General features: G+C 38.0%; 1 protein-coding gene across 1 annotated transcript; it reads right to left on the bottom strand.

Moving 5' to 3' along the window:
* Window positions 1-1,515: 1,515 nt before the first annotated feature.
* Window positions 1,516-16,903, bottom strand: LOC112961084 (receptor-interacting serine/threonine-protein kinase 2-like). Its single transcript, XM_026055927.1, has 12 exons — window positions 16,820-16,903; window positions 14,142-14,324; window positions 11,795-11,948; window positions 11,431-11,586; window positions 11,118-11,266; window positions 9,265-9,314; window positions 7,945-8,106; window positions 7,052-7,137; window positions 5,406-5,474; window positions 4,421-4,589; window positions 3,298-3,462; window positions 1,516-3,092 (listed from the first exon to the last, which is right to left on the bottom strand). The coding sequence occupies exons 2-12, from the start codon at window positions 14,291-14,293 to the stop codon at window positions 2,770-2,772; spliced, it is 1,635 nt and encodes a 544-aa protein (XP_025911712.1). The 5' UTR covers window positions 14,294-14,324; window positions 16,820-16,903; the 3' UTR covers window positions 1,516-2,769.
* Between the last annotated feature and the right edge of the window lie 1,092 nt (window positions 16,904-17,995).

The raw sequence follows: 17,995 nt of genomic DNA, 5'->3' as shown, positions 1-17,995 counted from the left end.
TTTTGCAACAGCCAGCAAAAGACAGCTGAAACTAACATTAAGAAAAAAATACATATTACAGTTAATTCAGGAAAAAAAAAAAAGCATACTCCACTTACTCTTCCTTTAATAAATCTAAATTGCTCAATAGCATTTGAATATGACTCATCATCTTCTAAGAGCTATTAATTTGAGTTTTGCCTTTCTTGACCAACTCCAAGAGAATTTTTACTAATCACTTTGTATATTCACTCCTAAAGTAATTTTTTTTTTTATTATTCCCCTTGCTGTTTTCCAGATTTAAGCTGTGTTTCTTCTATGTGGTATCAAGAACACTGCAGAAGACAGAGGCAAGGACACTAGAAATCTTTGCTAGTGAACATAATTTGTATACAAGTATAACAAAATACAGTAAGCTTTAGACCGTTTGATATTTCGCATCAGTGATTAATATACCTACACTGACTACTTTGTTACATGGCCAGTGCATGATAGGTCTTATAAGAATGTGTATTTTTGGTGAGAGAAACTTAAGTTTCAGCTTATCCTGTCCTGGTTTTGTATCAAACCTTTTCATGTAAATAGCAGTTTCATCTCAATAAACTAATAACATCCCCCCCAATCCCACACACAAAAAAAATTCCTTACAGTTGTAACTGTCAACAAAAAAGAAAGTTTAAAGGTTTATATTGCACAAGATAGAGTCATAAGGAAGTTATGCATTTTCCTAGGCTAAGGCACAAGTTTGCATTAGCCTAAGTAGACTTACAGCAAGGCTTTGGCAGTGTTATAGCTAGTTATGACAATGCTTTTAGCCGGGGTATCAATGCAAAGTTTCAGTAAACTCAGGCATTGATTTCAGTTGAGTAGATAGCAAAATCTGATTGTGGATTAGAGTTAATTATCAAATAAAATAAAGGATTCCATTCAGGCTTATTTAAACATGAAGTAATAATTTTGCCCCTATTTTATAATTGGTTGTAAGCTGTCTTCTTGGATTATTTTAACCAAAATCTGGGTAAGCATGATGGTAATAGATCAGTAACTCTGTAAAGTCACATCCTATCAAGAATACTTAAATTAGAAAGCCAAATATGTAGAGAACAAAACCTGTCTGGAAAAATAGACAACTTGTGCTCCTACTGGTTTCATGCCAGTTCTGCAATTAACAATTGAGATTGGGCCTTAAGTCTGGCATCAGATGATATTCTCAAATAGGAAACTGTTTCAAGAAGAAAACAACAAAAGAAAAACTCCTCCAAAAACCCCCAAACCAAAACTGTTTCCATGTCAAAGCAATTATGACAAAATCAGCATAGTTTGCCAGCTGGCACATCTTTCACAGAAGTCCAGCAGAACAACTCAAATGGGATTTTTTCTGAAAGCCAATAATTTTTAACAATATTGCTAGCTTCCCTCTTAATAGTCTATACATAATTCCCATAGATGAATGATTTTCTGTTTTACCCTGTTTGAATATCATGTACCTTCTAAACACTGTGACAGTAGTTCTTATTCCTCATGCGTAAGATATCCTTTGGTAGGAAATGCTGAAAATTCCCATTTAAACTGTAGAAAAAATTCAACAGTGACGTTTAGCACCTTTAATAGGCAAAACTATTTTCAACACATTTTGATAGACATTGCTTTAAATTGTAAAAATATATCACTTCAAGGCAGTCTTAAAGCTTAATAAATTTATTAAAAAAAAATTCAGCTAAAGTTTATGGTTCCAGCAGCATTGTAGTACATGAAATAACGAATCCCTTATATCTTAAATGTGCTTAGAGAACACATTATTATTATATTTAAGACTACAACCTCTCAAACTACCAAATCAAATAAGCAGTTTGAAAGTGCAAAGAGAACAAATGCGATGCAGGGAAACCCAGTATTGTAGTTTTACATGTGAAATACTTGTAGCTCGCATAACAAACGTTCTCACATTAATCCAGTGCCTTGAAGTTTGAAGTAACCCACTGTGCCTTCAAAAGCAGTTAGCTTGTATAACCTCCTTTTCATTATAATTAAGATAATCTTACTACTTTCCTGTACAGTTCAGCAAAACCACTATTTCAAAATGTTCACTTGGCATCTCTTCTTCCTGATTTAATTTCACATTTGAACTGCAGACATACTCAGAAAACTGCATGAATATAAAGTATTAACTTTGTTCAATTTACCAAATATTTTAAGCCCCACCCCTGAAATGTGTTTGCTATCAGTGCCCTATTTTGAGAGTGTATGATCATTTGTGAGTGAAAATAAAATAATTTATCTGCATAAAGTAAAATTTCCACAGACTTTTTGATGCCCTGTTGAAGAGAGATTTCTTGATTCTGTCTTAAGCCTTTCACTCTAACAGTTGACTTGCTTATGAGCTCAATGAATGGAAGGGATTTTTTCCTCCTCATCCAGCACCCTGTTAAGTGCCTTTAGTTGGACGGATTTAGTAACAGCCTTTCTTCCATAACGTGAGCTCCAAAAACTCATGATCCATTTTGTGCTCTTTCAGAATCAAGGAAATAAGTTGTCATCTGACTTGAAGTATATTTGCTCTGGCACACATTACAATCCTCCCAGCTCTGAGGTCCAAGTTAGAATTTGTTTTACCAGTCTTGGTAAGTTCTTCAGGCAGTGGGTGACTTGACCTTTTAATCCAGCTAGCCTTTTCCATTAGAGGACTAAAATCATGGGCTGCAGTCAATGGTTATGAGGAATGAATGTGAATCATTGCCCTTCCAAACTACCAGTGCTCCGATCCATGTAAAAAGCCACAAAAAAGTCAAGTCACTGCAATAGCCTATTTATCTTAGAAGGACAGTCTGTACAATGGCTGCTTTGTGCCAAAGGACTGCATTTGCTCACTGAAAGTACAGTTACTACAACCTGCGCTGCCCTCTCTCCAAGGCAAAGGCAAGTGTCTAACAGTGCCCGAGCGCGGCCAGTCACTGTGGGGTACGAGGTGATTGTTTCATAGTCCACTCGGGACAAAGTTTGCTGTGAACGAAGGACATCGAGGATGTGGTTGAGGCGTCCTTCTGTCATGCAGCTCAGTATGGCTTCTCGACGGCAGATTAGTATTTGACAGCAGTTTCCTTTGCAGCAAGGACCTTGAGTGAAAAAGAAACAATATGATAAACTAAGTGCTGTGTTCTTCCATAAGTTGTTAGCAAGTGCATCGACACAGAGAAATGAAGTAACCTCCAGAAAATTCAGAAAACATGTCATGTGTCCTACAAACTCTAAACACTTAATCACTGACTATAATCTGACCAAGCAGAATAGTGCCACCTCAGACTGGAGATGGAGTCTCACCTGTCAGTGCTTGCTCAAGATACGTGCTTTGTGGGCTGCGCTGAAGTGGCAGTGGTGGCTCCTTTTGGCACAGACTGCTTTCTCTGCCTGTAGTTGGACCAGATACAGGATGAGYGGAAAAGGAAGGCCCCAGGTTTGACTTTCTGCTGTCAGAATCTGGATGATCTAGAAAAATTTGAGATGGGAAAGGTTAGAACATTGAATTGAACAACAACAGGACTTAATATATATTAGCCACTGGAGAGGACTGGAACTAAAGTGAAAACTAAGTTGAGAGAAGTTACTTATCATGAGCTGTCCTCTGGGCACTGGATAATTGGTCATTATTCATAAGAAGATTTGACATATATTACTACATACATCTGGTTTTTCAAACCTCAGTAAAACTGCCTTCAGGAATTTGATTCTGAAGTTACAGAAAATTTTATTCTATCCAAAAGTCTGACAGCTGTTGATCAGAACTAAAGTGCTTGGGAATGCAGATGTCATTATGATAAGTGAATTAATTTCCTATGGCTCAACTTTTATGTCTGAAGGCCTGAGGAATACAGAAGAAACATTTAAGGAAGTATTACTTCTTGACACAGATTTAAACACTGACAGGATAAATCCACAGGGGAAAGGCAAAGGAAGTTATTGATATGGGAATGGTGGCCACCAGGAATTGTTAATATGTTCCTGGAGACRTGGTATTTTTAAAATATAACTCCTTTTCTTATTGGCAGATTACAAAAAAGGCATAGTTATTCATGGTGGCACAAGGCAATAGAAACTGCAACAGTCCCCACAAGAAAGGACTTGTTCCTGTAGAAAGTGACAGGCAGTATTTGATGTGTGAGGGAAAGGCAACTGTACATTACAGTCAGGGTTCTATAAAAAAATTCTTGGAAAGAGGCTTTTTGGTCTATATAATAATCAAAAGATTTCAGGGTGCCTTTGGTTTTCTGCAGCGAAAAAGCATCCTTGTGCTTTGGAGGACACTGGCAGAGGGCACAGCTGTACTCTGAGAATGGACAATTGGAACACTGGAATTACTTGGAAAATACATGTGAATGTGGAACAACTAGGAATATTTTCCCTTTTTGCAGAGTAGTTGGAGCTGAATATGTTTCAAGGTAGCGACCTTGCTTTGTTGTTGTGTTCCGTGAGATAGTATTTGCCAAAGCTGTCTCAAGAGTATTTTCTCTTCCTGAGTTATTTGCACTGCTATCAAGTAGAATAGCTGACAAGTTTGGCACTACAAGAGGAATTTTCTTGTTGATGACTTGGTTGTTTTTTTGTGGACAGATGATCTGAAAAAGATCAAAATAGAGAAGAATTATCTTCCTGGAAACTTCTGTTCAGAGATGTCCTTTTCTAAGCAGTTTTCTTCTGGAATCTAAGGCTGTCTCTGTTGTGGTGGGGTGGAGGGGGCAAGGAAATGCTGAGCCTATAGGACTTACTTAATTCAACTTCAACTACTTACTGTGCATTGCTGTGGCAGCACAGATGCACAAGCTAACTCTCCTAGATTTTGTTGCTGTCCTTGATGGCTTCTGCAGCCCGTGCTGCCAACAGTCATGGTGTCACTAGAACATGAGCTGTTTAGTTTAAAGCTAGCTCTGATCCATGCACAAGAGCTTCAGTCCTACCCCTGAATTTTTCTGTATTGGCAGATCTGCCATAAGTGCCAAAATCAATCTGAAAGTGGGAGTTAACTGTATTTTAGAGAGATCACAAAGCAGTTGGCCTTGCTCTGTAAGAAAATTGGTTACAAATGCTAGAATTCAGCCTTGGGCTTTTTTTTTCCCCCCAGCTGGCATTTTGAAAAGGCCAGAGGAAAGGCCATTTCTTGCCATTTTGATAGGACATCTTCCAGAAGAGGTTCAGAGTGACTCTAAGTGGAGGAGGTTGTTTTCCTAAGAGCAACACCAAGGTCTCTGCTTGAAAGAAAGTAAAGCAGAGGGCTTCTCTGATTAACTGGACAGCTACCCTGGTTAGGGACAAAAAGCTCAAGACATTTTGCTCCAGAGTGTTTGTATTATGCATTGTCCTACCTGGCAGGAGAGACATACAGCTTACAAAATATTCTTATAAACAAAACTCTCAAACGCATGCCATTTACTCACCTCTGAATTGCATATGCCTGTCTGCACTGTGTATGTTTCTGAACCTTTGCATGCATTAAGTGCTGTCTCCTGGAAAAAATAACACAGTAACTGCAGCAAAGCATATATATTATCTTTGTTCAATTTACAGCTGTCACGAGCAAGAATTTATATTGACACTGGGTCATATTCTACTCTTAGGTGTGCTGGTGTGTAACAATAATGTGCTGCATGGAACAACTTTGCATTTTAACAGATGTAACAGGGTGTAGAATCTGACAACTCTACCCTGTTACCATTACTGCTGTTTCCAAATTAATTTAAAAGCTAGTTTTGAATCATACAAGGAAAGATAAGAATAACACTTTTACTAAGATATGTTTGTTAGCACTGGGCTAGCTGTAACATGTTTTCCTTTAAGTATCCAAACAGCAAAGTCATCCTGTATTTAGTATGCCAAGCTGTTTGCAATAAGGATGTGTCGATACTTGTAATTTTTTTTTCCAGTTTGTACGTCTGCTGCAGATTTGTTCAACTTATTTTTGCATTTCAACACTTCTGAATCAATCCATTTCCCTCTTTTTAAGTATCTCCAGTAGCTTTTTCACAGTGGTTTCGTACATATTATCAGTAGTTTGAACAGTAAATAGTGCTCTTTGCTAATTTAGTCAATGGAAAAATAACACCTTGCTCAAAGGAGTCTAAAGCGTTAGATTGTTTAGGGATGTACTGCTAAATACTCCGTAAATTTCAGTGGTAATTAAGTGACTTAGACTGTAGCTATGTCACCTATTGAAACAATGATCAAGTCTGCTTTATAATCCTTGCATGTGATCACGATACGTAGAAATAATCCTGTGCGCATTAATGTAAGCAGCTCACATAAGCACAGTAATGAAACCGTGGCAACGTGGGCTTAAGAATGGGTTGTGTAAGCGCAGATGAAGTCAGAATTCTTATTTAGTGACTGAAGCATGTGTCGCTGTAGCTTCCCCACTATGCCTGTCTAAGCTAGCTAGATAGCATAGAGCTATATTTGTAGCAGTCGGATTTCCCATGGCAATGTAGACATATATGGTGTTTGCTGTGTCCCTCAGTGTTGTCTGTTCCCCATCCATTCCTTCAGTATCAGAGCACCCTCTTAGACTCTAGGGCAAACAGTAGTTGTTTTGTGCTTCATAAAAATCAAACCAGGTCAATTTAGAAGCAGTGAAACTTGCAAAAGAGTGCTGATACTGGCATTGCTGCAGCAGGTGCTAACACCGTCCAGGTTCTGGAATAAATATCCTCTAAYCATTCCTTAGAACTCAAATTAGCCTTGGTTCTAGACCTAATCTGATCTGCTTGAGACTTGTTCTTACTCGCCTGGATTTACCAATCTTACTACACCTGCTGGCTAGGAAGAAGTGATCACATTCTTATAATCTCAGGTAGCAATTGGCAAGGTGTTTCCAGAGGACAGGCTAGAGAATTAGCCTTATGCTTAACCTCCCAGTATCTATCTTCTGCAATTCCTGAATGAACCTGAAAAGCTCGAAGGTACTCTCCATCTTTCTGACATGTCCAAAAAAGCAATGAAGACCAAACCTTTTCTGTTTATGAATCACAAAGATTGTTACAAGTCAGGCAATGTCCTTGTATGGGAACAAATTTAGTTTTGCACTAACCTTTGCATCCATCAGATTGTAGATTGCAGTGGAAATTGCCTCCTTATTTGTACTAGTCAAAATTCCCTTTAGAAGGTCTGCGCATTCTGTGGAAGGAATAAAGCATTTTAAATACCACAGGTTACATTTGAAAGCATGTGTATATCTCTGCATCATAGTTAGTTGCRTGTACGGCACCTAACTTTTCAAGTCTGTTGAATATTAACTTTGCTATTACATTGAGTAGCTACTAGTAGATGAAATCAGTTTAATGCAACTTCTCCCTGATACTTCCTCTTGGATTGCTTTTTGAACTGATATTAAAGAACAGTTACAGTGACATTAAAAGCACATTTTCTTAAGTGTTTGTACAGATGTAGTGCACTTACTTACCTGCAAAAGGTTTGAACATGATTGTATAAAGTTACCACAATAAAACTCTATGCAAATTGCGTCCCTAGCTCTTGAATGTACAGCTTTGAAAATCTGATCAACAGTCCTCAAATACCAGGATTTTAACATTTCTTGGCTATATTTCTAGGGACAGAGGATAAGCATAAATTAACAGAGATCCATGACCGTAAACAATGATAGCACACTTCGAAGGGAGCTGGTTACACATGGGGAACAAGAAATTCTGAAGACAGGTTGATCTTTGTTAAAATAGTACATATAGTTGACAATATCCCTTCCTTTATTTGTATTCAATTTTTTACATTATACTAAAAAGCTTGGAGATAAGTAAGCCACCTCTGGGAGGAAACTTTAGTTAAAAAAAAGCAATACAGTACTCTGATGATGACCTAGAGACTACTTTGCCTTCCACTTCAGTTGTTTAGTGTGCTAGAGCAAACTCTCAAAAAGGATTTATCTCCATTGCAAATCCTGCAAAGATAGCAAATCTGGAAAGTTACCTGTGATATGTGGCCTGTAATCTGGTTCTTGATGCCAGCACAGAACAATGAGGTGCAACAGCCTATTCCTCTGTGGAAAACTGCTTGGTATAAACTTTGCTGAAATCCCAGGACGCAAACCACTACAGATTTTCATCAAAACTTCCAGCAGGGTTTTTTGGCCTGCAATTTATAGAAAAATGTCACTGCAAAAATATTAAAGACCTCAGAATTCTTTTAAAATGTATTCAGCCTAAGTTATTTTGTGTATTTGAAAACATAGTCTGCTTTTTAAAGCAAAAATAGAGACCTTGTTAACACTGTTGTAAATAGATCTGCTAACCTTTAACAATAATCATAGCTACATTGCAACAGGCCATTTCTCGATAAAGAATTCCATCCAAATAAGTCACAAATGGATATGTCTACATGCTTTGTAAACTACATGCACAAWTACCTTAGATATACATGCCATTATTATGGATATRTTCTTAAGCACACAGTTTTATATAAGGCCATACACCTGCATTATAAGGATATAAATCCTATTATACTAAAAGTAAACTACTTACTTTGGACAGCCACAAGATGGCAGCCGTAAGTGAAAGCTGTATGAATATTAACATAATATTCTATGCAGTATTTTTAATATGTCCTTCTCAGCCTGCAAAATATAGGAGCCCTTTAAATCAGTTTTGCCAGAAAAGAAGCCTGTACCAAAGAACCTTTTCTTTGGTCTCCACTTCCATAAAATGGGGGTCATTCTTAGACCAAGACAGTTATTACACAATGCTYTGCAAACCAAGTTCTTTAAAACTGCTTGCTTTCATCTACCAGGATGAAGAAAGCAAGTTTCAAGGCTTCCTGAAGAGCATTTAGTGCAAACCAGCATTTCTTGATTGGGATCTGAAATTCAGAGTGACTTTAAAAACGAGCAGGAAGACTCAGTTCTGCTCATCTGGTAAGCTACTTGCCACTAACCTGTTGCCTGATTTAAAATGATAACTGTCACAAAGACGAAAGGGTATTGTTTCTCACTAAAGGTAGGCTAAAACTCAACTCTCAGAGTAACAAGAGTGCTTCAGCAAACAGAGATAGAAAATAAAAGTGAGGCAAGAAGCTACACCTTTCCCCTGAAGAAAAATCAGCTTCTTTGGAAACAGTAAGGATTTGTTGACTTCTGGATCCCATAAAGTGGAGCTATGCACTGTGGCAGTGATATAAGGCAAAGGGACATCTGAAACAACTGTGCTATTTGTATCAATTTCCCTTAGATAAGGGAGTTGGTGGAAAAAATTAAGAGGAGACATAAGATCAGACATGAACCACAGAGATAAATACCTTCAAAAGGTTTCTGTCTGCTAAGGCTCTCCCAACACAGTATTCCAAAACTAGAAAGAAAGAACAGTGAAAGAATGGTTGTTAGTTGGGAAGTCTGTGTTCTCATTATTTCTCACAAATGAGTATACTGGTTTGAAAGAAAGGGCTTTTTCAAGACAAATTCTATCCAAGTCTTTCCTAAGTCCATGAGACTCTTTTTCCTGCATTATTAAGTTGCAGTTACCAACTGAGCTGTTTTTACAAAATAATAAGATTCAATTAGAATTGCATTTCAGGTAAAAATCTAAATTTGCTCTTGTGAATTTCAAAACATTTTCTTCTCCTTTCTCCTTCATTTTTGTTGTTTTCAAGTAATTTAAATAGCAACTAAACGAGCTGGACATTACAGCAGATAGTGGCCAGGGCATCAGTCAGTTAACCTATAAAGAACTTGATCCTGACTCACTGTGTCTCTGTTTGTTTCAGCAAATTTTGATTGCGCTCCAAATATTTTTTTCCTTTCCTAATTTCCAGAAAGCATTCTAGTGACACTATAGATCTATGTGTATTACCCATAACTCAGATGGTATAGTTCCTTAAAATTAGCGTTTGATTAAAAACAAATCCACACACAAAAAGCAAAGTTACCTGTATGGGAAGAAGTGGTTGTAGGATAAATTTATCTGCATACTTTTACATCTTGCTGTAGTGCTGCCTTACTAGGTTTAAAAAACCTCCCTCTTCCGCCTTATTTCCACATACAGCCTGCAAATGCTTTTACTTAAATACCCTCTAGGAGAATATTAATGTAATATTGACATACATGTAACTTACATGTAGTTAAGTAACATTTGACGTATGACACACACTTGTTTTCCCTGTTGCACCACTGTCTAGACATACACCTATCTCATGCACTGAGTCACATCTGAGGATCTAAAATTAAACAGGGAATGACACACTGGAAAATGAGTTATGCCACCTGAAAGTAAGTCTCCACTCTTCCCTGTGCCAAAATCTTGTGTTTATGAGCAGCATCAGGTTAGTCACATCATTTATAGGTATCCTGAAGTGTAGGCATTATACGTTTCATCTTAGTGCCTTCCTCTCTGGCAATGAAACAGGGGTTGAATTTGTTGTCTCCAGAAAAGATAAAAGCTCTGAGAGTAGAAGAGCAGTTATGCTTAGAAGTTATTTATAATGTTAGTCGACAGGCTGTGTATGCCTGTTGTAAAGATGTATGTCCATACAGCCAATAGTTGCAGGTTTGGATGTTGTCTCATTTATTGAGGCAATTATGAAGTATGTTACATGTCCAAAAGGTGCATGTGGTGACAGAGTAGATAAGTGATTTATATGAAGGAGGAATATTAAGTTAAAAATTATTAATGCTTGAGTGGCTCAGTAAACTATCCCAGGAGAGATTCCCTGAGACATTAATGGGAYGCTGTTGAGATACAGGTCTTATTTTTAGGTGGCCTCATCTACGCTTGAACAATTCTTCCTGAAATGAAATCCAACAATAATTCACACTTAGAAATGATGTAAATTGTAGTTACTAGGTTCCTAAATGTATATGAAAAAGTTGTACCAGCTGTTTTGGCACTATGTTATACTTTTTTCAACATTTAGGTCCATATATAAATATTTATATGAAAGAACTCTAAGAACAGTTCTTAACCTTAGTATATTGCTCAAATATGAGGAATTTCAAATTTAATTCACTGCTATAATAGGCCTTGTGTGGAATACTATCCAAATGCATTATGTAGATTTGGTATTTTTATTGTAGTGGCTTTGAAAACAAGTATTTTAGCAACATTATAGAATATAGTAAGGACTAGGTATGACCTGCTGTTAGAAATCCCATTCACCTGTAAATATCACCTTCCTGTGAAGGAAAAGCTCCTTCAAGTGTTTCAGGAGAGAGGTACACTAAATCCTGGCAGTTTCTGTGGTTGCAGTTCTGCAGGTCTGACCTCCGTTGCTCTTTCCTCCAGTAGGTTAGACCATAATCTGATATCTACAGAGATGGGAGAAAAAGTAAATTTTAATAATAATACCTCAGTCTTAAATGTTATGTATTAAATGTATTAAATGTTGATTGTTAGAATAAATATATGCAGTGACAGGACAATCACTAGGTTTTACATAAACACGCTATAGGCAAAAAGGAAAAGTTCCCACCTTGGCTCTGTACTGTGCATCCAAAAGGACATTGGAAGGTTTAAGGCTGCCGTGGCAGAAGGCAGGCTCGAGGCTGTGAAGGTAACGCAGTCCTTCAGCCACATCCGATAGGATCCTTATGAGTAAGGGAAATGGAAGCTCTGGGTACAGCTGATGCTAAGGAACACAAAGTACGGGTGTTGGTAGTGTGGAAATGCTACTATTCACATTTAATTGCCAGTAAGCAAAAGTACAATACAGAAGTTAAATAGTAGATCGACTGTGACTACTGTCCGTTACTGTCCGTAATTTATGTGCTGATTGTTCTCTGTTGGCTTCGCTTGTAAATCATTTTGTCACATAAAAGATAACTTCTTTTGTGTACCTCATGGATGAGGGAGTGGAGGGATCCGTTGTTCATCCATTCAGTCACTGTCCCCACAAGTCCATGGTACTGGTAAATCCCCAGAGAAGGTAGGAGCCGTTCAGACTGGTAGTGTCGGATGTCTGCTATATCCTGAAGCAGCAGCTTCCACTCCCTGTAACAAATAGCGAGGGTTAGAGGCAGTTTGGACTGAAAGGAGTTTCAGCAAGAGCTGGGATAGAGTGAGATATGGGAATGAAAGATAACGGTATGGTTAGTAGCATTCTCTTAGTTTGTGTTCAATAATACCAATTTTATATTGTCTACCAAGCAATTCTAAGAAAATTGATCAATACCTTTTCAGTGTAGTTTTCTAATGTAATATGGAAGAATCCTAGGTGCATTAATATGTATGAGCACAGTTTAAAGCAGGATTTGAAATGCAAAGGCAGGAGAAAGCTGTATTATAGGAAATGCTAGATAAAAAAAAGAAAAAAAAACAAGCTTTTTCCTTACTGTCCCCAAGAACTTGTATTTTATCCTTTTGCTGTTAGTGATACCCCCTTTTACAAGGAAGTTATGATCTTCCCTGCTTATCTGATAAGACCATGTCAAAGCATGATATAAAACAATGAAGCCAAATTCAGATTTAATGTAAACAGTGTCACTCTAGTAACTTTGTCAAATTTGATTTCAGTTTGTCGACAGTTGTATTGTAGTCCTGAATTCAAGTGAAAAGTATTTACAAAAAATAATGAAGCCTTGCTTTGATCATCATTATCAGAAAAGTAAAATTTTGTTTAAGGGTTTCAGTTACTTCTTTGTGCACAGCAAACACTGAACTGCAAATTCAATTGTGCATTTTCAAGGAAAATAACAGAACTCTTGCTATAATTTCAACTTTCTTTACTGTGTATCTGATTTTAAAGATCTGATTATCTCTGCAGTATTTCTGAAAATAAATTGGAATTCACTCAAAATTCAATTGATATCAACAGATTTAGAGGTTATTTTCTTTATTCTAACCAATCTTTGCACTGGGACTTCAGTTTCAGTTTTTCATATTTGCTGTGTTGATTCACAAGTCTATAAACTAATCACTGGAACTGATTTACAGCTCCACCTGTTTTTATTCTTATTTCCACAAATCTACAGTATTTACCATCGGCACACAGCTAAAAGGTCTGCAGGTGGAGCAGAATGCAGCTTATTGTCCCACTATTTGTATACGCTGTCTAGTGCAAACTGGAGATCAGAATGGTAAAAGGAGAGAAAAAAGCAGAATACCAGCTTTAGTCTTAGGGAGCCAGTTTGAGTGAAAAGATGCCAAATCAGAATAGCCTGTTAAATTCAAAAGAGAAAATAAAAAGTTGGTTTCTCCGTAACTTGATTTAACTTTTTTTTTTTAAGAAAATGAGGAGAGAGGATGGAGGGAACAATTACTTTTTTCTTTAAACAAACTACCAAACAATTAACTTTGGTACAGATTACAAAATTACTGGACTTCTATTGTTTTAAAAACAAGCAAAACAACCCCCTCCCCTAATTTTTAATTGAAGGTGATAATTCAAAAAGCAAATGCTGCCAGAAGTCAGGAGCAGTTAAAGTTTTATCTGATATACTGTTTTTTCTTCCCCTGTCTTTATAATGGAATAAATTAAATACTATGTGTTCCACTAGGACACTTTTCAATTTTTTTCTAACAAAAACCACCTGAATGTCAACATTCTCAGTTAACAAATGAGCTGTAACAGTCCTTAGATGTACATTAGACACACTTTTTTTGATAAAGAGAGTCGGGTCAAGGCATTTCCTAAAATGCTTTGGTCTTGCACCATCAGAAATAGTACAGGGTTATTCTCAGAAACTTTCTGTGCCTTTGTTTGTCAGCGCATTGGAATTTTGTAGGCGCTAGACTGACGTCCATCGGTTGCTGCTAGTTTGTTTTTATAATTAGCACATCAGACGCACCTCACTGCTCTGTATCATTATCCCTCCCTCCTGCCATTCTGTACTCCTTGTCTGTACTAGCTGCTTTGTATGAAAATCAGCTGAGATCTCTTCAGGGTTCTCCAGGAATATGTTGTACCATGGCATGCTGAGGACTGATCCGAGTCTGCGTTACTATAGCAGAAATAATTAATGACTTTAGGATTAAGCCCTACTTTTATAACATTTGTAAAAATTCATTGAGCTCGTTTCTCAGTATAACTGCCTCCACGTTGCCTCATGGCTAGTTGCGATCCCTAGGAATGGGGAGATGGTGAGGGATCAGGTGATCCTGGGCATGCCACAATTCATTCTGGGGCCGTCACTGGGGTGTTTCGCTGCCGATCTGTCCCGGTGGTGGGCCAGAAAAGACACTTACCTCTCTGTAGTATTCTGACCGGTCAGCAGCTTCACCGAGATGTGAATGTTCCAAGGCACATGAAAGGCTTTGAGTGCAAAGCTCGAGCCTGTCCTGGTCAGGGTAAAGCTGTCCAAATCTTCCTGGGCTATTACAGACAATGATTTGGCCATTTCCTGATTGCAGGCTTGGGGGAAAAAAAAACTGCAGAAGAGGAAAGAAGAAGTTTTTAGGCCTACTTTTTCTCACTACTACCAAAGCACTGCACCAACCCATACTTCCCAAATACTCTTCACCCTAATCCAATAGGTTTCCTTTTACTGTTCTCTGGGTCAGACTTTTCTTATAAAGACAGGGAAAGTATACTAATTGCAGAAGAGTGCCTGAACCATAACTTACCATCTGAGGCTGCAAGGCTAATTAGTTGCTCCATATTATTTCCATCTGATCACTTTGAAATGTAGAACCATTGTTTGTAATGTAAAATGTGATTTTGAAATGATACTGAAATATGTTGACAATAGCAAATAGCTTACAGTTACCTGCTAGACAGAAATAGTTTCCCCCACTTCTCATGGATACAATGCAATTTTTCAATAACCAGCGCCAGTCCATGTTCTGCATTGCTCCTTCATACCTTGTTTAGTATGATATCACATGTCAACACAAAAGCAGGGTAATGGATCACATTTCCTGCTGCTGTAAACTGGCAGAACTCTGTTAAATAGAACTGTGTCTGTACAGCAGCCACTAATTTGGCCTATAGTGTATATTTATAGTACTCTCTGGGGCTATCTGAATATGTTTGACATAGACAAATTACCCAACAGTACACATGGATGAGAGATAACCAACCTCTGCAAGGCATCACCTGTGCTACTGCAGGAGTAATACATTTTTAATGACTCCTCAAAGAAACTTTAGATACAGATAACCGAAGGTTAATGGTGAACAAATAAAACGAGAGCAAGCAAAGAAAACAGATGGGGTGAAGCCATTCATAAGGAATACTGCAAGATAGGTAGTCAGTGCATCAGAAGTACTCAAACTGGAATACTCCCTGCAGGATCCAGTAGATGTGTGCTAGAAAAAAAAAATCCATGAGGGAACTGAAGTAACAGGGCGAAAAAATTGAAGTAATTAGTAAGGTCTGTTGAGAGAGAACGGTACCCTTCTCTAAGAAGGACTCAACAAAAAGAGGTTCTGGGATGCAGAAGGCCTGAAAGTCTTCTGACTTTGAGCAGATCACTTAATGACAGTTCTCCATGTGTAAAATGGAAACATAAACCTGAAGATAAATTAGCCTATGCTGTTACAGCTGAACTGCTTCTAGTTCCTGGCCGATATATTTGCAGTTAATCTCAGCATCTCTGCTGTGCCATGTAGACATTTTCACGGTCACAGTGGGGTACTAAGCTCAACTTTGCATCTAACTAGAATCAGAATGCAAATAATAAAAATACTGTAGCTGATTTGCCCTAAAAGCTGCAACAGTATCTGATTTTTGATAGGAAAGGACAGTAAAACTTTTTATTATGTTACTGTAATTTGAAAGCAACAGCTGCCATAAGTGGATCAGTTAGCATTAGTTAATAAAGAATAAATGAAATATGGCATGAGGCTGGCAGACAGGTTAATAGTTTGACAAAATTACAACAGGCTCCTTTGAATAAAGATAAATTTCCAAATGAGCCATTTATTCTTTAAAGATGATAAAGACAAACCATGCATATTTAAAAATCCTAAATTTAATGCAGGCAGTCAAAAGGTTGGCAGAAGCAAAATTATCTCACATTTTATCTATATACTAATATAAATAGCATTTAAATAACCAACAAAATTTACTTGGACCTCCAAATACAGGACAAAGAAGATCTAATAATGAATACAGGATCTAAACCATTCCTTAATATGTCTATTTATGTTTCAGATGGAATCAGGTAAAGCTGTAATAATTTCTGAAGCCCTTGCTAACTGGTGGTTTAGATTAAAATAAAAACCTAGCTTTCAGCTCCTATTTTGGATTTGCAAAACCTAACTTGACTAGAAATTTTTGTAAAAACAGAATGAAAACCACTTTGATCTTCATGAGTTACAAACCATCACATGTCAAGCAATATTTTCCCTATATCAGGGTTTGTGTATCTATTTCCACACCTGGACTTAGAGTGATTTGCTGATTATCCCCAAAAGGGAGTTTGACCCTAAACTCAGAGATCTTTTACTTATCCAGGGTGCCACCCATATTGCTGAAATAGTTGGAGGGAATAATCATGGAATATGAGACTATTTAATGCAGTTACAGATAACAAAATCTCTCTAACTCCCAGACTGAAAGTTTGGTACCAAAGCCATTTTTTCAATAGTTCTGCTCATCTGAATGCTTTTCCTTCTAGACTTTTTCAAAAATCCAGTATCAAACCACAAAACCAATATTTCTTAGCTTACTTTTTGCAGTGAAGGTTTTTGTGTCATTTTTAATGAGACACCAAAAGTCTCAGACACCTTTGTCATCTTCTCCCCGTCAGGGAGGGTGCGAGATTGCTGTGAAACAATTTATTCCAAGTTTCTGATTTTAAAGGTAACTTTAAAAGTAAATCATAGCGAAGATATTTTGCTTAGTATGAGAGAAACTTTTCTGCGTTACAGTAATGTTTGAACATCCAAGTAAAGAAAATTGGAAACAAAATACAACTTACCTCCAGAACACGGGCGTAGAAACTGTGGAGCAGCCTAGCGACACTGCTGCAGCTGCAGGCTGTGCGCCTGCTTTGCGCTGCCAGCGCACCCAGCCCGGCTTTCCTGCCCCTGAGTCAGCTGCGCTGTTTGTCTCTCTGTCTATTGGCTGCTTGCAAACCTCTAAAATTTCCTGGTAGGATAGAAAAACTGTAACTCTTTAATGCCTGCAGACGTCTTTTCACAGGCTGATTTGGCAGTTGCCCATAACAAATGGAAAAGGTTACAGAAAAAGAGGTTGGCTTGTTACTTTTTCATGATGGGAAATGCCAGGAAGGAAAGAAAGCAATACAGCGGTGAAAAACACCTTACTGGATCCAGTCCAAACGTGGACAGTGTATAGAGCTGTATGCAGACTTCGCAGCTGATGCTTGTCTCTGCGGTAGATGAAACCAGCAGCGCAGGTACAAAATCCCCTTAAACTTTGTAAGTCAAGTTGATCTTAAAACAGGTTGAAAACTGCTCCCTTTCTGATTAGAGGGTAGGTAAGCCTAGGGGTAACAGGTTGCAGAGAAATGAGACTCAATTGACTCACAAGTAGCCCTGCTGAAAAGGACCTGGGGTTAGGGTGGAAGTGAAGTTGAACACAAACCCACAGCGTGTTCTCATCGCAACCGGGCAAACCGCATACTGGGCTGCGTTAGGAGAAGTGAGGTCAGCAACGTGAGGGAAGTCATTCTGCTTCTGTACTCAAAGCTGGTGAAGCTGCCTCTGGAATACTGTTTTAGGTCCCTCAGTTCAAAGAAGATGTTGTGAAACTGGAGAGGGTGCAGTAGATGGCTACCTAGATTGTCAGGGGCTGCAGAGCACACTGCTTACAAGGAGAGGCTGAGGGTGCTAGTCGTGTTCAGTCAGGTGAAGAGGAGGCTGCAGGGTGATCTACTAGCAGCCAACAACTACTTGAAGATCAGTTACAAAGATGATGGAGTCAAATTCTTTTTGATAGTGGCAGGTGATAACAACAAGGGGCATGGCCAGATATTTCAACTTGGGAGATTCAAGCTGGATGGTAGAAAAACCTTTTTTTACCAGGTGGGTAATGCGACACTAGAATGAGTTACTCAGAGGTTGTAGTGTCTCCATCCTTTAAGATTTTCTAGTCTCAGCTAGACAGAGCCCTGACTGACCTGATCTAGCAC

Source organism: Apteryx rowi, unplaced genomic scaffold (assembly GCF_003343035.1).
Source record: "Apteryx rowi isolate R43461 unplaced genomic scaffold, aptRow1 scaffold_1278, whole genome shotgun sequence".
In the NCBI taxonomy this organism is placed as follows: Eukaryota; Metazoa; Chordata; class Aves; order Apterygiformes; family Apterygidae; genus Apteryx; species Apteryx rowi.
Note: the sequence above shows the minus strand (reverse complement) of the source record. Positions and strands in the feature narration are given on the sequence as shown.